The sequence below is a fragment of the Helobdella robusta genome (genome assembly GCF_000326865.2).
Source record: "Helobdella robusta unplaced genomic scaffold HELROscaffold_34, whole genome shotgun sequence".
In the NCBI taxonomy this organism is placed as follows: Eukaryota; Metazoa; Annelida; class Clitellata; order Rhynchobdellida; family Glossiphoniidae; genus Helobdella; species Helobdella robusta.
In genome coordinates this window covers 1,949,811-1,970,189 of record NW_008704659.1, presented here as the reverse complement: position 1 = coordinate 1,970,189, position 20,379 = coordinate 1,949,811, and the positions used below count along the sequence as shown (strand labels likewise).

The window sequence follows — 20,379 nt, the reverse complement described above, 5'->3', positions numbered from 1 at the left end:
CTGAGGATCCCCAATTGTAATTATATTGATGTGGATGATGACGACGACGATGATGATGACGATGATGATGATGATAACGATTGGAAACAAATTGCTAGCAATCCCAAATGAAATCAAACAAAAGTAAAAATCAGTGAAAGTGAGAGTTGTACGTATATATTGCACGCCGTTGCATCGCTCTTGTATTTGTTTGCGTGGTATTATTTGTATTCCATCATTGTATCATTTTGTATCAGATACAATTTTTTAACTAAATCAAAATGTTGAAAAGATTATGTACAGTACAATGATAATACAGATAACATAGACAAAAGGACAATAACCATTAAAAAAAATCAACAACATACAACAACGTGCAACAACAATACAACAACATACAACAACATGCAACAACATATAACAACATACAACAACATGCAACAACATGCAACAGGAGCAACAAAATCAACATCAGTATCGATAACGAACAACGAAACAGCGCTTCATTTGACATTTGTAATTGCGAAACTGTTAATACTACATCTACCTACATTAACGATAATTTGAAAGCCGTAGAAATGTTGTTGTTGTTGTAGTTGTTGTTGTTGCTGCTGTTGTTGCTGTAGTAGTAGTAGTAGTAGTAGTAGCAGTAGTAGTTGTTGTTGTTGTTGTTGTTACATCACACACTTAGCAGCCAATAAAGCAAATTGTTTTTGTGGCAGTTGTTGTAACAACAATGTCTAGCAACGATATCAAATAACAACAACAACAACAAATCAAATTTAACGTTGAAAAACAACGTCAATTAATGAACAGCACCATTTAAATGCCATATATAATAGTTAGTGTTTTTCCGACTTGAATGATGCTAAACACACCAAACGACAACAACGACGACACAACCAGGCAACGATAGTAAAAAAAACATAATTAACAAAAAAACAAAAAAACATACACACAACAAAATACAAAACAACCACTACGCAATAAAAACAACAAGCAGCCCAACAACAACGACAAATAAACAACATAAAAACAGCAACAACACATCACAACAACAACATTGCCACAACAACAACATTGCTACAACACCAACATTACCACAACAACAACAGCAGCAAAAACAACAACAACAACAGCAGGAGCAACAACAACAACAACAACATGGGTGATATGTATTTATCGTTCCCATGATATGAGAGGCAGCACAAATGTATTAGAGGAGTGCCAGTGTAAATTCTTCTAATGCTCACATCATCACGGAGTCAGCTTGTTCTCTCTCTGCTTCATTAATACACACAATTCAACGCTCTCTTCACCTCTCTCTCTCTTTCTCTCTCTCATTTTTTCTCTCTCTTTTTCATCTTTTTCTATTTTATCTCATTTGCTTTTTTCATCTTTCTAATTTTCTTCCGTTATTTATACAACGAATCGACCTTACTTTTTTCTCTTTTCTCCCTTTTTTTTTTCTCTCTCTCTTTCTCTCTTTTTTTCTTTCTCCTCTCTTTCTTTCTCCTTTCTTTTCCTTTTTTCTATTTGTTTCTTTTTTTTTGTTATTAACAGTTTAACACAACTAATTAAACGCCTCTCTCTCTCTTTCTCTCAATTTTTCTCTCATCTTCTCTCTCTCTCTCTCTCTCTCTCTTTCTCTCTTTCTTTAATTTGTTTTTCTTCATTGAAATCTCTCATTCTCTTGCATATTCCGATCTTTATTAATTTCTGCCATTTAAAAATTTTTAAACTTATTTAACGCTTTAGTGCGTGTACTTAAGTACAATGTATACGTGCATGTATGTGAAAATATTCAAATATAAGGACATAGTTTGTTTCGTTCAATGATTTCAATAAAAACTTTAATTAAATTTTAATAATTAAGATTATTTTGCAAGTAGATTTTGGTTAATTATTTGTTTCACTGTTTGCATGGCGGTTTTAAATCACGAACCACTTCGGACTTTCATGCTTTTTTGATACGGACGATTGCTCTAAGAAAAACTATCAAAAATTGTCGTTGATGAATATGCAATAATTATAATTAATATTAATAATAATTAGTAATAATAATAATAATTAGTAATTATTGTCATTAATATTGCAATTAGTAATTGGAATAATGATAGAAAACAAAATTAATTTTTGATTTCAGGAGACAGACGGCTGAAGAGAGAGAAGCCGAGAGGCAGGCTGCCAACAGGTTTGTACCTTTATCAGCATCCCCAAATCACACATACAAAACGTACACCCCTACACAAAACCTCACAAGCACCACACATACACAAACACTACACATACACCAACACCCCACTACGCAAAAGCCACACACATAGAAACACCACACATACGCAAACACCACCACACATACACAAACACCGCCACACATACACAAACACCACCACACATACACAAACACAACACATACACAAACACCACCACACATACACAAACACCACACATACACAAACACCACCACACATGCACAAACACCACCACACATACACACACACGTATATATATATATATATATATATATAAACAGATACCACACGCACGCACGCTCACACGCAGATTCATGATGAGTCTACACTCAGACTCGAACTCGAGAAACGCGTATAACTCGCCGGACCCACTCTGTATGAATAACGCTTCCTTGAACGCTCTTCAGAACTTGCAGCCATGGGCAGACGACGCAAGCCACCGGTCCAGCCTGCCTTCGCTGTCCTCGTCACCCTCGCCAATTTTTTCTCTAGGCAACGCCAGTAGTAACACCAACGCTAATGTTAGCGCTGATGTCAATAGCGGATTTGGTCATTTCCAAGGAATCGGAGATAACAATAATAATAATAACAACAATGATAATAATAATAACAGTGTTATTAGTAATAATTCAAGTAACAACAACGTTAAAATAAACCAATCTACTGCTACTGCAGCTACTGCTGCTGCTACGACTAACAACAACACTAATACCGGCCTCATTTCCAATGCAATTAATGCCACTAACACCAAAAATAACAACAACAACACACATAGTAATAATAATAACAACAACAACAATTACAGCAACAACAAAAATATGCCTAACTTTCCATTTGCTAGTTACGGCAACAACATTTATAACAACAACAACATCAACAACAATGACATCAGCGATGATGACGACGACGATGACGACGACGAAGATGATGGTGATGGTAATGATGGTGCCGTTAATAGCATTTAGAGACACTAATTTATAAAAATTTATGAAATTATAACATGGATTATTTATTTATAAATAAAAACCTATGACGTCATCTCAGGGGTGCCAACCACCCGCCCCTTGAATGTTGGAGGCAGACTACCACAGAATTTTTAATTGATTTAAAAAAAATTTACATTCAACAAAAAAGGTTAAACTTGCTAAAGTTTTGGCAAAATGGTTTTCTATTTTTGATGGTCAGAAAATAATAAAGATAGTTTCCACCGATTTTCTTAAAATAAAATGTTTCCCTCCTTAAGTTAAAATGGGGGCCCTACCCAGCTTTTTCTGTAGACGCCAGGTGTCACCCATGTAATTAAACCAAAGACAATGAATCGTTAATTAGTTAAATATACAAGTATTTATATTTATGTAGAGCTTTATTTGGTTGAAATGTTATCAATTGTAAAAAAATTATGTTACTTATTTGCAATTTTTTTAGTGTTTATTTAAATTTTAATTAAATTAAACTTCGTTTTGAGTCTTTTCAATTAAACTGTCGATTTAAACTTAAATCGGGTGCGTGCGTGCGTGTGTATGTGCGTGCGTGTGTGTGTATGTGTGCGTGTGTATGTGTGCGTGCGTGCGTGTGTGTGCTGTAAATATAACAAATTATTTTAATTATTTAAGCATTGCATTATGTAATATATTGTGTTGTTAGTGACGTACCTAGCATTTTTATTTAATAATGTTGTCGTTACGTTATTGTTTGTTTTCTATTGCTTCTGTGTTTGTCACATTACGACAAAACCACTGAAATTTGGCAAGAGGAAGAGAGAGAGAGAAAGAGAGAGAAAAAGAAAATAGAGAAAAAAAGAAGAGAGAGAGAAAGAGAGAGAGAGCAATAGAGTGTAGCAAAATGAAAGAGGAAACAAAAAACAAAAAAAGAGAAAAAGATGATCAGAATGAGACAAAGAAAGAGAAAATATTGAAAGAGAGAGAAAGAAAAAGTTAAAGATCAGAAGAAAAAAGATAGAGAAAAACAAAGATAGAGACGAAACTAGAAAAAGAATGAGAAAGAGAGAAAGAGAGAAAGAGAGAGAAAAAGAGAAGATATAAAAGTTAAGTCAGTTTGAATGTCATGTTTGTTTTTCTTGGTTTTAACAAATTTTTTTATTAATTTTAATTAAATTGACAATTGGATGTTGTGTCATATTTTGTTGCAAAATTTACATAAAAGAAAAACGTCTACATATATATATATATTTATCTATTTATTTATTTTATATATATATAATTATTGCAATGATTATTACCGTTACTGTCGCATATTAATTTAAAAAACTTTAGAAATTGTAATAATTTTTACGGTTGTTGTTGTTGGCAAAAAATTTTTAATAAAAATAAGAATAAATAAACTAACACCACACACACACACACACAAGCATACACAAACACACACGCATGTACACATACATATCTATATCTCTATGTATGTATGTGTGTGTGTGTTTGTGTGTGTGTGTGTGTGTTGGCGTACACCCACGTAAGTACCATGGATATCTATATAGATAGATGTACACAATGATTTACAATGAGTACTACTGGTGTACTACACAGTTCAGTACACATAATGCGGGGTGGATACATATGTAACGTGTTGTCCGTTCGACCGCTGGGAATTTGATTAAAAATAAACGCTATATAAATGCCTACTAAATTGACGGCAATGATGACGATGCTTGCGCGTGGAATGTTGCTGGCGATGACGACGACGATGATGATGGCAGTGGTGGTGATGGATGATGATGAGGAGGAGGAGGAGGAGGAGGATGGCACCTACTATGACGTCATCGCTGGCGTCAAAACGTCAAAATACAACCTTTTACTACTGCAGACAAACGTGTACATTTACACGCATTCGCACAGAAGTAAAGATGTACAAAAACATACAAACACACACATATATCCACACACACATACACATATATATATTTACACACACAAACGCAAACACACACACACATATCCCTACACACAAACCCATACACATATTCACACACACAAACAAACACACAAACGCACACACAAACAAACACACAAACGCACACACAAACAAACACACACACATACATACATACACACTCAATAAATAATACAGCCGCGGCATCATGGCACAATATAAAATAATTGCAGTAAGCTATTTAATTAGAGAGCTCTCTGCCAGGTCCGACCAACGTCGTTCCCGCCAAATATAACAAATAAAAGCTTTTTGCACTATCGTTTGACCGCGCACGTGCGCCCGTGTGCGTGCGTACCTGTGTGTGTGTGCGTGTGTCGGCATTTGTGTTGTGTGTGTGTGAGTGTGTGTGTGTGTGTTTGTTTGTGTGCGTGCGTGTGTTTGATGACGGTGCTGGCAATAATGACGCTGATGAAGATTATTATAACTAAACTTCCAGAAGCTCATGGATGTCATTCATACCTATATTTATATAATGGCTATGATGAAAGAAAAAGGTGATGACCAGAGAAGCCAATTTCGGACGTCAAAAGCACGCACAAACGTGTACAAACACGTACACATATTCACGCATACACACATTCATACATGCACACGTACACATTCACGCACGCATTTATACGCCCATAATCACACAAACACTTTCCTACATTCATATTAAATCACACACAAACACATACGTATATGTAGCATAACAAAATTTTAAACAGGCATACACACACACACACACACACACATACATACAGAGACGCACAGACATACACGCAAACAAATAGAGAGTAAGAGAGAGAGACGGATAGATGAGACTTCATATAATATTCAGTGATCTGGCGCTAAGACAAACACAACAATTGTCCTGTGTTATTATGATATTAGCGATCCATTTGTTGGCCTGTATGTGTGTACACGTTTCTGTGTACGTTTGTGTGCACGTGTGGATATTGCTAAGTGTGTGCGCATGTTTGTACGTAAAAACGCATATATATACGTATACACATTAGGTCGCTTGTATGTGTTTTGATGATTACGTGTATTGGGTAAAAGTTTGCGTTTTTGAGAAACTTTCATAACGTTCAAGTGCATTAAAATGCATTTTTTTACGTTAAACAGTCACAGACAAATACAAACACGCATAAAAACAAACACACACGTGTATGCACATACACATAGACACACATAGGAACACATACTTGCACGTGCACAGATGCACACACGCATACGAACGTACACCCTTAAATGACATTGTTGCCCTTCTCCAATCAATTTGCATCCATTAATAACACATACGTACGTACGCGCGTGCGTACACACACCACACAGACACACACACACAGACACAAACATACATATTATAAACGCAAAATATATAAATTCCTTTTTGTATTAAGGTTTATGTATTTTTATCTTGTATTTCCCAGTTGTCGTATATTTATAAATACACACACACACACACACAAACACACACTACACACACAGACACACACACACCAGCGTATACGTATAAGTGTTTGGTGCGTGTGTGTGTGTGTGTGTGTGTGTGTGTGGTGTGTACGTGTGTTTGTGTGTGCAAACAGACCAACAAACATTGTGTCATTGTAATTAACGATTGTCAACAAACGAATGTTAGCGTTAAAAATATGAGCTTATGTATGTGTTTATCACATCAAGCGTCACTTAGAACGCTGTCACGATGATTGTCATCGTCATTATATTTGTCATCCTTTATTATCGTCATCATACCATTTTTTTTTCATTCACTCATCATCATTATCATTATCATCATCTCCTTCTTCCTCTTCTTCTTCTTCTTCTTCTTTTTTCTTCTTCTTTTTTTTCTTCTTCTTTTTCTTCTTCTTCTTCTTTTTCTTCTTCTTCTTCTTCTCTTCTTCTTCTTTTTCAGAATCATCATCCCCGTCTGTATATTTCATCATCATCATCATCGATCTAGTAATAATAGCAACAATCATCTGCCTCATCTTCATCATCATCATCATTATCACCTTTTTATTCTGCTTCTTCAACAACATCATCAACTTCTTCTTCTTTTTCTTCTTCTTCATAGTCAACTTTTTCTTCAGCCTCATCATAATCTTCAGCATCTTCTTGTTACCATTAATTAAAAAAAAGATACTAATGGTGGTGATAATTGTTGAGACGATGATGACGATACTGATAATGGTGGAAATGATGATGATGATGATGTTGGCGCGGAAATATCACAAACTCATTTGACAGTTAAAAGTTCAAACGTGCCTATCATTCATTTGCTGAAAACATACGTCGCCTTCTTACATTAATGACAATCAACATACATACAAACATACATACACACACATACATAATACAAACGAACGAACAAATAAATATATATATATACACACACATCTATACACATACACACACACACACACACACACACACACACATACATACATACAAACAAACAAACAAACAAACAAACATACATACATAGAACGCATACAATACAACACATAAACAAACATATACATTATACAATCCTACACATAAATCACATACACTACAGATAAAGCATACGCGCGTATATGCACCGCAGAGTACGCGCGCAAAAATTTAGACCGTTTTAAAATATTGAATAACAATTTGACCAATTAGAGAAGAAAGAGTCTGTTTAAATAAACATCAGTGGACAGTGGGCAGTAGCTCGTTTGAAGGCCGCTACAGAAGCCGGTCATCCGGGCTAATTTAATTTCATTCACATTAAAATCTAAAACTACGCAAATTGATGTTCATAAGAAAATATTATTGCACGCCGTGAAAGAGGTATTATTATCATTATTGCTATTATAATTATTATTATTATTATTATTATTAGAATTGGCAAGAAGTATGTGATATGTATGGTACATTTTTAACAAGGAGAATGTAATAGCATTCTACAACGCTTATTACATGCATGCAATGCTTTCGAATAAAACAAACTACAAAAATGGTGGTTAGTCCTTCATACGAGTTAATGCAATGTAACGTTGATGAAATGATTTGCTACCAATGTTTGCAAACAACTACCTAAAATTTCGTTTAACAAAAAAGAAAAAATATATATACACACCTACTTACACTACACTTATGAAGACGCACCTAAAGATGATAGAAGGTTTCATTGATAATTCATGGGACATGACTCTCTGATGCTTAATTTCTTTTCCTTCATGCATCATACAGACGTGACAGCTGCTGCAGTAAAAGCAGCTGAATTAAAATTGAAACATTCCAACGCAACATGTGTGGTGTAGATAATGTGTGTTGTTGTACACGTATACAACAAACAACAATCTGTCGTGTGTTATACGAAAAATTGTGTTGTCCCGAATGTAATATTTGTTGTTTAACTGGTTTTTATTCAAAAATATTTAGTAACTGAAACTTTAATTTGGTCACCCGTTTAAAAACCTAGTGGTTGTTTCTTGAAAGAACTGTATGAGCAAAAATCACTTTAAAAATGTATTTATTGTATTTTTGAAATTTATCAAACCTCCCTAGTTAATTGATAAGTAGCAAAAATTCTTAAACATAGGAATTCTTATTTGAATTCCATTCACGTAATGTTTCAAGACTGTTGAACGTTTTCATTCAAGCGATTTAATTGTAATTTAAACGGCCATCCCTAAAAAAGTAACGGCTCACGGGATTTTGACGATCGCACTGTCAGTTTCGAACTGTTGTTGTCGCGATTGAACCAGCTTTTAAACGATTCAACAGTAATTCTATTGCCCCGTTTTTTTGGAAATTTTTAAAAATTTAATTTAATTTGAATTCGAAATTGATGTTAAAAAAGTTTGAATTGATACATAAATTTGGTTAAATAAATGAATAAATTTGAATGAATTCGGTGAAATAAAATAAAACAATGAAAAGTTTGGGTTTAAGTGGTTTCCTTGTTGAGGACATGTTCAAAGTAACGATGAGAAAAATATCATTCAAAGATCTGTGCTCAGACGCCAATATTTTCGACAACGTAAGAACAAAAAATGAGCTCAAAGCAATGCAGGAAGAGCAATTAAAATTCGAACAACTCAAAGAGTTAAAAAATCAAATAAAAATTGGCACCATAATAAACCTCTCCGTGAAAAACAATGAATCCAGTATCTACAAGAACGTGACTAGTATTCTAGAAGAACTCATAAAAAATGTCACACTTCTGAACAACTTAAAACATGCTTCCCATAAAGCTGGATTAATTTATTCTAACAGCCCTCTTACTAATTATTTTGAAAGTTACAATCAGCTCAAAAACATGTTAATAGAAGAATTTGATGAAAATATGATGGACCAAAAATATTTTTTAGAAAGTCTTGAAGAAGTTAATATAGAGGACAGCAGTGGAACAGACGACATTGAACGATTGAAAGTTTTCTTACAAATTGCTCACTTGCCAGAAAGCAGTGAAGAACCACAATTTCTAGAAATGATAAACCATACACCTCAAACCCTCTTAGACATATTGTCTGAAGAAAAAGACTATAAAACTCAAGACGTTAAAGACTTCATACCACCAAAACTACTGAAAAACTATGACAAATTCACAGACCTACCCAAAAACCTGCCAGAAAGTATCTACTCCAACCTACCCTGCTCTGCCAGGGCCAATTACACCACAATCGACTTTAAAGAATTGAACCTTATACTGAGGCATTATGGCATGTCGAATGCAGAGCTCCAACAGCTCTGCAACAACATTCTTCGTGAGATAAAAACCCAACCATTTCTACTTTGCTTCCTATCTTCATTTGAATCGAAAAAGGCCAAACAGCTTTTAACAAGTCTTGGAAATCTAAAGGACTTACTCCAGGAGAAACTGAATCTAGACCCTCAACAACACTTCATCAGAGATCTATACTACAAATCAGTGAATAACCGACTATCAAACTATCGCACCATCGTAGAACTCTTATTGAAGTTGAGGAAACAAGTTATAGATGATTCACTGAAAAAGGTAATCGTTTTTCTAATCAAAATTTTTTGTTTCATTATTCCGTCAGTAATCTATTGACCTTTTGATGTGGTGAACAATAACTTAGAAAGTTGTTCACGAGTTAGTCCAAGCATAATAACAAACCTATAAAGTTTTTTTTATAAATAATAAACAAACAATTGTCGGAAATTTATTCATTTATTAATATTAACAAAGTGACATTGTCATACAAGTTACATGTATCAATGCTTCTAAACATGACAATAGCACAATGTTTATGCCTTCTTCTTTGACACACCAACTGTTCTTCCTCTTCTGCCTGTTGTCTTTGTGTGTTGACCTCTCACTCTCAAACTAGAATATTTATTTACCGTTCAGATTTCAAAAAGATAGAAATATATTTATTAAATATATTTATAAAAATTTAATTAAAATATCAAGTTTAATGACATTTTATTAAATTTCATTTTTTCACAAAAATGTTTTGAAACAAAATAAAACACTAATGAGCTGCAGAGTTGTACACAATTTTTAGAACCAAATCAATGTTATGCATTGACATTAAAATCAGTATTGCTAAAAAATTGAAGTGTAAGAATGTAGCAAACCCCCAGAAATGTCTCAATCCTCTGTGTGCTCTTATCTTCTTTAATCTTTCAAGATCCTCACGAATCTTACTGTCCAAAATGTTGGACATGGCCTGCGAGTATTTGCCATCTTTAATGTCCTTTTGTCTATTCAAAAACCAATCCGGGATTTTGTACTGGCGAGGGTTGCCCATTATCGTCACCAACTTCTCAACCTTTATAAAATTAATGAAAAAAGTCCTGTAACATAAATGTGGCATTACCTTATGTTGTATTCATAACATAAATTTATTTTTATCAACAAAATTATTTTCTAAAAATTATAAAAGCTACATTTTGAGGAACAAAATGAACGATGAAAACCAAAATCAATCATCACCATCTTCACTTACCTCTTCCTCAGTAAGTTCTCCTGCTCTTTTTGTTACATCGACGTTGGCTTTCTTGCAGACAACGTGAGCATAACGACGACCAACTCCCTGCGAAAAATATTTTATTATTAATTGCAGATTTTTCATTTACATTTTACACTCAAGATATAGCTTATTCAGCATCTAATGAATGCCATAGTTAAAATGGCTTACACTAATATGCTCAACACAATGACTGTTTCACCTTGCTGTAATAACTTAGTTAAAAAAAGGTAAAAAATAGCAAGTCGTACGTGACTAAAAGACTAAACATTAGCCAACTGAACTCATTTTCTCGAATTTGGCACAAGTGACACATGAACAATAAGGTCTTACTATCATTAATAAAACGTTTTGATTGAATTTTTAAAAACGATAATCGACACCGGATACATCAAAAGTTTGAGAGTGGTTCTTTGTTTATTTATGGCTTCAGGTGAGAATTGATTAGAAAAAGCGTTTTCACTAGCGATTCACACAAACTTTAAAATTTTCAAGTAAAACATTTTTGTTTGTGCTAACCTTGATGGCGGTCAAAGCGAATGGGACTTTTCTTTTTCCATCGATATTCGTGTTCATAACACGAAGAATGTGCTGAAAACGTTCGGGCAGTACCAACGACTGAAAAAGAATTTTCAAACATATTGAAACCACATTTAATTTTTTAGTAACATTCTTGCAGTTACATAAATTTGTATAGAAAATGTAATTAGAAACACCAATTTTGGAATAAAATTTAAAAAGATGCAAACAGATTAAATTTCCACCAACCATTGTCGCTAATGTTTGCAAAAAAAGGACCGGATGTTGTTATTTCGTACCGTCTATGACTTGTGGGTGCATTTTTAAATTCGGGTTCTTTGTTTGAAAATATTTTGTATTACAGACTAGTGAAGTTGAAGATGAGATTCGTTTATTGAGATTCGAAGGTAGAAATAAAGAACACGAACATGAAGATTGGAAAACAAGAAATGAGTGCTTGCATGCAACATTAAGAGAGACAGAAATAGAGGATTTTGAAACAGCCGCAGAGCAATTCAAACAAAGTCACTTTAATAAGTTATTGAATAAATCCATGGCTAAACATTGGAAAAACGAAAAAAAACTTGTACACGTGAGTAGTTTCATTTGATCATTTATTTCATATCTGTTCGTTAATCTCATGAAATTTCAGTATAGGAACTGAACTATAGCACGCTAATCTAATGATGACCAGTTAGCTGATTAGCGTCATTATACATAATGCCGTCTCATTGACTAATTTTGTCATTGTCATCCATTCATGATTAAAATTTACATACAAACATGACATTCATCGTTTAAACGTCAAAAAAACTAAAAAATGTATAAGAAGCATCAGGATTATGACATATTTATTAGACCGTAACATCATACATAAGTCAGCATATACAAATCTGCTGTAAATAAAATAATATAATATTTCGTTTTGTTTAGTATTATAAAGAATAAAAATTTTCAGAAAAATTATATTCATAATAATGCAACTAAACCTTAATCACAGAGAAAGCGTTTTCTGATAGAAGAATTAGAATTGGTAAGAAAAAAATACGGAGAGAAAATGTCTGAACTATGGGTTCGTACTTCTTGGCGAGATATTTAACTCATTATTTTTATGCTGCTTATTATTACTTTTAAAAAAATTACGTTCAATCATTTTAGACGGAAATCGAGACCACGAAAAAAATCTATCGGCGAGAAAAAGTAGAAATATTCATCGACGTTGAGAAAAGGTACAAATCATCAAAAGCCACATTCGACATGATTCTGACAGAAAGAGAACGAGATTTTAGATCGGAGAAGAATGGTCACTTGATCCAGATCCGACGAAACCTTGCAGCTGCGAAAATACAAAATTGGTGGAGGGCCTACAGGGTGAGAAAACTTTCAATTATGAAAAAGAAACTGAAGAGGAAAGCCACCATCAGAAGTACAAAAACTTTGTCATCTATTGCAACGATGATCAACGGTTTCAACATGTTCGATGATGACTTCACAAAAACCACGCCGACCCTATCTAACACTTTAACCGGAAATACGTTAACTTCAAGAAATTCAAAGACCATCATTCCAGCAGAATTACCGACCGAAGTCTTTGGTGATGTGAAACCTTAAAACGAAAATGTGTTTCTTTATAATAAACTGCTTATATTCTAACCTTAGTTCGTAATTTTCAGTTTCAGTTACTTAAAATACACTACGCTGTATCATTCATACGCGAACTGCCTCGATAATGCAAATTCATTATTTTGTGTTTATCAGGTTTGAATTGAAGAAATACGATCATTAAAATATAACGAGTTTCCTTCATGATACATGTATATATATACAATTTAATCATTCAAAAAGACGAAGACACAAAAATGAAAGTCAAGAATTGAATTGAAAAAAAAATGAGTGGAAAATTATTCCAGCACAACAACATTAACAAATGACTAAAATGTGAATTAATTTATCCAATAAAATTTGTTATTTTTCTCTCCTGGTATAAATTACTGTACAATTTCGAGTATAGCTATCAACAACAGAATTAAAATCAGTAAATCAGAAATAGGAAGGAAGAAAGGCTAAATAGCGTAAAGCTTTATTGGTTTGAGAAAGTGTCTCAAGTACAATACTTGTAAGGATGGTGTTTCTGCGACAACTTTTCTCTTATTTTTCTTTTTTATTAAAATGATTAAGAAGGATGGTGGAGTTGGATCAGAGGAAGACTTTATTCACTATGGACCCTCCAAGTTATCATGCTACAGTGTTCCCTTCTATCCTAGCATATGCGTGTAGAAATATAAATCAATGATTGTGACGAACGCTACAGCTAGCATGACAAAAAGAAATAGTTCAATAAGAAAAAAAAACACGAAAAATTATAAAATCAAAAACGAAAAAACATTGCTTCAAGAAAGTAAGCTCTTAACGAAATTATGATGTTTTTATTTAATAATAATTTTATTATTATTATAATAATATTATTGTAAATACAGATTACAGTGTGATTCGTAATAATAAATATAAGTAATAAATGCAATATGGAGGAGAGAGAGAATATGATTCCCATATATATATATATATATATATATATATATATATATATATATATATATATGTGTGTGTGTGTGTGTGTGTGTATTTCTTATGAAAATAGAGATAAACACAATTACGCGAGTGTGTGGTTTTAGGAGAAAAAGAGTTTTCAAATTATTTTCCTTTTAAAATCTTAAATTGAAATTTTCAAACAATTCAGACGCAATTCTATCCATATTGAGAGAATTATCCATCTAAAAGCCCGCGTCATTTTAATAATAAACTTTGTATCTATCTGTCTACCACAACGGGAAAAAACATGTCGAAAATGATATAGTATCATCGCGATGACCCTTCATAATATGAGTACACTTAAGTTGTGATATACACATAGACGTATTAACATGCTCACAATAGTCAGCCCACACACACACGCATAAATACACACACAAGCACAAATACACACACACGCACAAACAAACATACACACTTAAATCCAAGAAACAATTTGCAGACAGCAACGGCAATAACATTAATCATACAAACAAAGTGACAAAAGTTATATCAGCCAACTACCTATAAATTTATATCGTTAATAAGTCGTAGATATACATAGATAAAGCGCTGTATCATGCTAGTATCCATGTTAGTATCTAATCTATAGAATAAGCATAGTATAGTAACCATAGATGCAGTTTCTAATTGATAATTTCACTAAAATAAGACATACAAATAGTTTTTTAAAAGTTGATGTAATGAATTTTTAAACGAAGTTCTATATAAACTTGCAAATAAATCACTCTTTAACTAAAAAATACTTTTAAGATAAGAAATTTGTGAAGAAAAAAGCTAAATCATTGCATATACATACATAAATAAATTACAAACATTTTTGTTAACACACACAAACACACACACACACACACACACACACACATCCATTCACGTGCATAAGCCAGCCAAAACATGTACTATATACATTAGTTAAGATACACAGACAGAAAAACATGTAACGTTTTTTCTGAGATATTTCCATTACCTATATGTGTACAGAATTAATCTTTAATAAGTAATTAGCATATTGAGGTGAATATTTCCTCAAAAAAGCAATAATAAAATAAAAATGTAGTAGTAGTAATAATAATAATAATAATAATAATCTTGAGTTGTATAAAATGGAAACAGATGAACCTTCGAATAAGACTTCCACCAAATGCATTAGGGAATAAAAAATATTTGTAATGATTAAAACTTAAATTGAAATATTAAATTAAAAATGTACACTTCCGTACGTACACGCACGCCACACCCCCCCCCCTCACACACACACGCACGTCTTTATTATAAAGATACGGCTTATAATATTACGGTGAATTTGGAATGTAAAGTTTATTTATTTATTTATTATCATACCTAAAATGATAATAATAATAAATAATAATAAGTCCTTTAAATAATAATAGATAAATAAATAAATAAAATAAAAATAAGTGAAATATAACCAAAAATTTTTCCAGCACATTTTGACACGAATATTTATAATAACACATACACATGAATATAAACTTAACGTTTGTCTTTACAAATACGCATACATATACACACTATACATACATACATACACACATATATACACACACAAACAAACAAACAAACGAACGAACAAACAAACACACAAACATTTTTTAGTAGTTATTCAAGAAGCACTGATATTGTTATCTATTAGCATCGATAGAACAGTCAGTTAAAGAATAAATCTATCGAATATATACATAACTTTATATTAATGTTAATTCTCTCTCTCTCTCTCTCTCTCTCTCTCTCTCTCTCTCTCCCCTACTCTCTCTCGTCTAAGAAGGATGATGAATGATAATTATTTATTTATTTATTGTTGTTGTTGTTGTTTGATGAGTTGATCTCACTGATGATCTGTCGTTGGAAGAGGGCAGGGTCCGTCAGGATGCAAGTGCTGGTGCATAACTTTCTCAAGGAATTCGACAGGACTGTTTGCAATGATGGTAGTGGTGGTGGTGTAGTTATTTCATTTAATTATCAATTAATTAATTATCAAGTAATTAATTAATTAATTTAAAAATTTTATTTATTTGCATATTATAAAGTTTTTAATGAAATGAACAAAAAAGATGAATTTACAAACAAAGTAAACAATAGCAACAAAACAAACAAACAAAATAACATGTAAATGAAAAACTCCAGAAAGCCATACTTGGTCTAAGAGCAGTTAACGAACAATGTTCACTCAGCCATTTGTGAACAGACTTGTTGAACAGTTCTTCGTTCACAGTGCAAACAACTTCATCATACGAAGAGAACAATGGTTCAGCTAGCAAACCAAACTGAACATAGATAATAATAATTATAATGTTAATGGTTTTCCTGCTTTGTTATCGTAATTCTTTCTCTGTATACATGCTGAAGTAAAACACTGAAACATATTTTGGTTATAAAGTTTTAACCACAAGAATTAGGCAATAAACAAAAAACCCACAATTTTGAACTTCCAATTGTCTCGAGATCTTCGATCGACGAAATCGTAGAACATGTCTTTGGTAAGGTTGACCTTTGACCTGGCGACCATAGCTGACGTGGGAAGGCCCGTTGCTGGTAGCTGTGAGTGGACACACCTGCAACCACAATAATACAAACCACCGTCATCTTCACTGTCATCGTCACATCTTCTCCACTTTTATAATCATCATGACAACCTGATAGCTTTCTCGTGCATTTGAACCTCCAACCTCAGCTGATCAATGGCGTCCTGGTGGTCCTGTCTCTCTGACTTCAACTTCCTCACAAACTCAACAGCTGTGGTGAAAATGGTGATAAAAGTGGTGATGATGTGATGATGAAAACGATGGCGATGATTACGACGATGCATAAATCAAGAGAGCGTCTAAATGATTACATAAGTGACAACGATGATGATGACGACGACGACGACGACAAAAACAACGGTGATAATGCTGATAATGATGATGCTGATGATTGTGAGGATGATGAGAGTGATGAAAACTTTGATGATAACATAAAAATGAAATACCTTTATGTAGAGTAGTGGCCTTACTGACTCTCCCTCCATGTGACTCGCTAATATTAGGGGTCAGAAGGTTCAAGGTGTCAAGCCCACACTGCAAGTTAAAGAATATCAAACATTGAATAAAAAAAAATAATGTAATTAATAATTACGAACAATAAATCATATAATGTAAACACATGAATTAATAGCCAAAACACAGAGATGTGACAGTCTGAGATCTCTTCGCATTCGAACCAGATCCCTGCTACAGCAGGATCAGATAACACCGTAACCATTACGCCATTTCGCCACCAAATAATTGTATAATATGAAGAGACATCACATACCCTGATGCTAAATCTTCTTTTCTGCTCGTATGTGACGTGAGATTTCCTCCTCAAATTCTTTAGACTCTGTACCTGATGCTAAAAAATTGTCAGAAGTTTTTGTACTTTACTTTACCTTAGGGTCAGTCAGGGTCTGCAACCAAGGTTACTATGAGTTTCGTCAAGATAATATGTAAATAAACGTTATTATCACTAACCTCGTCATCAGCTTAGTCAAACGCAAACAAATACCAACACACACACACAGACAAATGCACACAAACTTATAGACATAGACAGACAGACATTCAAAATTACTAACATCATCAGTGTAAGAGCAGTTAGACTCATTGCTGGCGTGTCTAGACCTATCCATCAACTTCACTGCACCAGATGACAAATTGTCCTAATTCCATTTGAATTTAAATAACTCATAAATATATATAATACTGAAATACTATATTAATATTAATAATAATAAAAACAATATATAATTAAAATAATCATTATATATGACCATAAATAGTTAAAGAATAATTTATTTATCAATTTACATCAGATGAAAAGTTGCTCCAAGCACTAGAAGTCCTGGAATTTTCAGCTGAATCTGTCATCGTCATCATCATCATCATTATTATTAATATTATTATTATTACTGTTAACAATCACTATTATCAATAATTATTTTTACTATTATATATTATTATTATTATTAATTATTAATAATATTATATTATTTCGAAATCTCAGGAATGATATACACAACTAGCGCGCTGCATGAAATAATGAAGGTAAAAAAACAGTAAGAGCCATAGAGAATGTTTTTACCATAGAAAAAAAAACACAACTGAAGCACTAAGTACTACTAACATGGCAAGGAATATCCACCATGAGCTGAGCTATCACCAAAAGTGCTTTCATGCTCCACGTGCTGAGATTTTTAATAATAAAATAATAATAATAATAATACAATGGAAACTCTTCTATTTCGGCCAAAGTCGTTAAAATGAAAGAAAATAAAAGTAATTAAAAATGTAATAATAATAATAATAAATAGTAATTAATAAAATAATTAAATAAAAATAAAATAATTAATAAAATGTAATAAATAGGACAAGTGCAAAACGGTTTTGTATTCAAATTGGTTATGAAGTATTCCTATCCCAATATATGGCACAGGTCGACCCAATTACAGAGTCTATTAATTTGTTAATAAATGATGATAATAATAATAATAACGATAATGATAATAACGATAATAATAATAATAATGTAATAATAATAATGACGGTACGAACGTAATAACGATAATAACCTTATTAATATTTTCAGCGTCTGAACAAGATATGAAACTAACATTATTACTAATATTATTATCAGTATTGATATTATTATTATTATTATTATTATTATTATTATTGAAATTGTAAATAACGTTGGTATTGTTATTGCTTTTATTGCAGTAATTATTATTATTACTATTGTTGTTGTTATTGTTGTTGCTGTTGTTGTCAAACAAGTACATAGGATTTATAGCCTGGAATATTGCATTCAATGAATTATTGCCTGCTATCATCCTATCAAATGCCGATGATGACAATGACGTCAGTGACACTGATGACGACGACGACGACGATGGGATAGATTGTGATGATGATGACGATGGTGGTGAAAATGATAGCAACGATTGTGGTGGTGGTGGTTTAGTTTTTGAGAGGTAACTTTTAAGAGGCGACGATGATGGTGGTGGTGCTGGTGGTAGTGGTACTTGACTGGCTGCCGTCTTAGTTTCTAAAATTTGTATTTGAAATATAGGAAGAGATTTTAAAAAATCAATAAAACCAAAAAAATATAAAAAATTTGAAATTGTAATACAGTAAAACTTCGTTATTTCAAACTCAGTTACAAAGTACCCTTTGTTATAAAACTCGAACGTTTAAAACATTTTTACATGCCTTTTGTAGGGAATATAACATAGGCAAATATAGCTTATTTTCAACAAGAAGTACCAAAACTTCAGTCAGTTGAAAAAAAATGCCACTTTGATTTGTTGAATATAATTGAGTTAAGGATGGTATCAAAAAGTTTTTTGTTTATAAGGTTTCAAACATTCTCATGCTGGTCTAAGCGTATCTCAGATACGTTACGATTTTACGATGTAAGTTACGACTAGGCTACAACAAATTTCTACTGTATAAGTTATCAATGGAAAAAAAGATTGCATAATACATACACAGTGTCACAGAAAGAATTGTAAAAAAAAAATGAGAAAGTTAGCCTACTATCAGATCTGAGTCGGCGTCTTTTGCTACCATTATTGTTGTTGCTGTTGTTGATGTTGTTATTGATGTTGTTGATATTGCTTATCTTATTAATGTAGTTGTTGTTGTTGCTGCTGTCATGATCATTGCAGTCTTTCAATATGGACGACGATGGTTTGTAAACTGAATAATTTACATTAAAAATGACATCAACATTGACGACAACCATAGCTCATTCATTCATCTATTTATTTATTTATTTACAATCCATCATAACATCACATGAAAAAGTTCATGACAACATTTTGAAAACAAACTTGAATGAAATAGTGGAAGAGTTATGTTTAATAAAAATTATCCTCAAAAATTTAAATTTGAAGAGACGAAGAAACTAGACCTGCTCCAAAGGTAGGTGTCTTGAAATCACAGAGCTTATCACAAAACGTAACTGTAGTTGATGACATTGACGATGACGTCAGTTGCTGCTGTTGCTGATGATGATGTTTATAAAGAGCAGATGATAACGACGACGGTGACGATGAAGACGATGGCAGTAATGCTCTTTTGGTGTTCTGAGATGATGAGGGT

At 32.7% G+C, this 20,379-nt stretch overlaps 6 protein-coding genes across 6 annotated transcripts in view; 3 read left to right on the top strand and 3 right to left on the bottom strand.

Moving 5' to 3' along the window:
- HELRODRAFT_192586 (hypothetical protein) overlaps nucleotides 1-3,199 on the top strand; it is a gene marked incomplete at its 3' end in the record, with an annotated part of 4,447 nt that extends 1,248 nt beyond the window's left edge. Inside the window, exons 2-3 of the mRNA XM_009023111.1 lie at nucleotides 2,126-2,173; nucleotides 2,545-3,199. Coding sequence (XP_009021359.1) covers nucleotides 2,126-2,173; nucleotides 2,545-3,199 — 703 coding nt within the window. The remainder of the gene's footprint in view (nucleotides 1-2,125; nucleotides 2,174-2,544) is intronic.
- Nucleotides 3,200-6,931: 3,732 nt separating this feature from the next.
- Nucleotides 6,932-7,276, bottom strand: HELRODRAFT_175710 (hypothetical protein; the record flags this gene model as incomplete). Its single annotated transcript, XM_009023110.1, has 1 exon — nucleotides 6,932-7,276. One exon carries the CDS (start codon nucleotides 7,274-7,276, stop codon nucleotides 6,932-6,934), a length of 345 nt encoding a protein of 114 aa, XP_009021358.1.
- Nucleotides 7,277-9,066: 1,790 nt separating this feature from the next.
- Nucleotides 9,067-10,267, top strand: HELRODRAFT_175709 (hypothetical protein; the record flags this gene model as incomplete). Its single annotated transcript, XM_009023109.1, has 2 exons — nucleotides 9,067-10,152; nucleotides 10,238-10,267. 2 exons carry the CDS (start codon nucleotides 9,067-9,069, stop codon nucleotides 10,265-10,267), a joined length of 1,116 nt encoding a protein of 371 aa, XP_009021357.1.
- A 139-nt stretch (nucleotides 10,268-10,406) lies between these two features.
- HELRODRAFT_157357 (hypothetical protein) lies at nucleotides 10,407-11,902 on the bottom strand (the record flags this gene model as incomplete). The annotated part of the gene is made up of 5 exons (XM_009023108.1): nucleotides 10,407-10,485; nucleotides 10,740-10,933; nucleotides 11,111-11,197; nucleotides 11,651-11,749; nucleotides 11,900-11,902. 5 exons carry the CDS (start codon nucleotides 11,900-11,902, stop codon nucleotides 10,407-10,409), a joined length of 462 nt encoding a protein of 153 aa, XP_009021356.1.
- A 301-nt stretch (nucleotides 11,903-12,203) lies between these two features.
- Nucleotides 12,204-13,261, top strand: HELRODRAFT_175707 (hypothetical protein; the record flags this gene model as incomplete). The annotated part of the gene is made up of 3 exons (XM_009023107.1): nucleotides 12,204-12,242; nucleotides 12,651-12,722; nucleotides 12,809-13,261. The coding sequence occupies 3 exons, from the start codon at nucleotides 12,204-12,206 to the stop codon at nucleotides 13,259-13,261; spliced, it is 564 nt and encodes a 187-aa protein (XP_009021355.1).
- Nucleotides 13,262-16,048: 2,787 nt separating this feature from the next.
- HELRODRAFT_82735 (hypothetical protein) lies at nucleotides 16,049-17,602 on the bottom strand (the record flags this gene model as incomplete). Its single annotated transcript, XM_009023106.1, has 6 exons — nucleotides 16,049-16,170; nucleotides 16,395-16,524; nucleotides 16,677-16,812; nucleotides 16,894-16,993; nucleotides 17,229-17,316; nucleotides 17,552-17,602. Coding segments are annotated over 6 exons (627 nt in total), but the record flags the coding sequence as incomplete, so codon positions are not given.
- Between the last annotated feature and the right edge of the window lie 2,777 nt (nucleotides 17,603-20,379).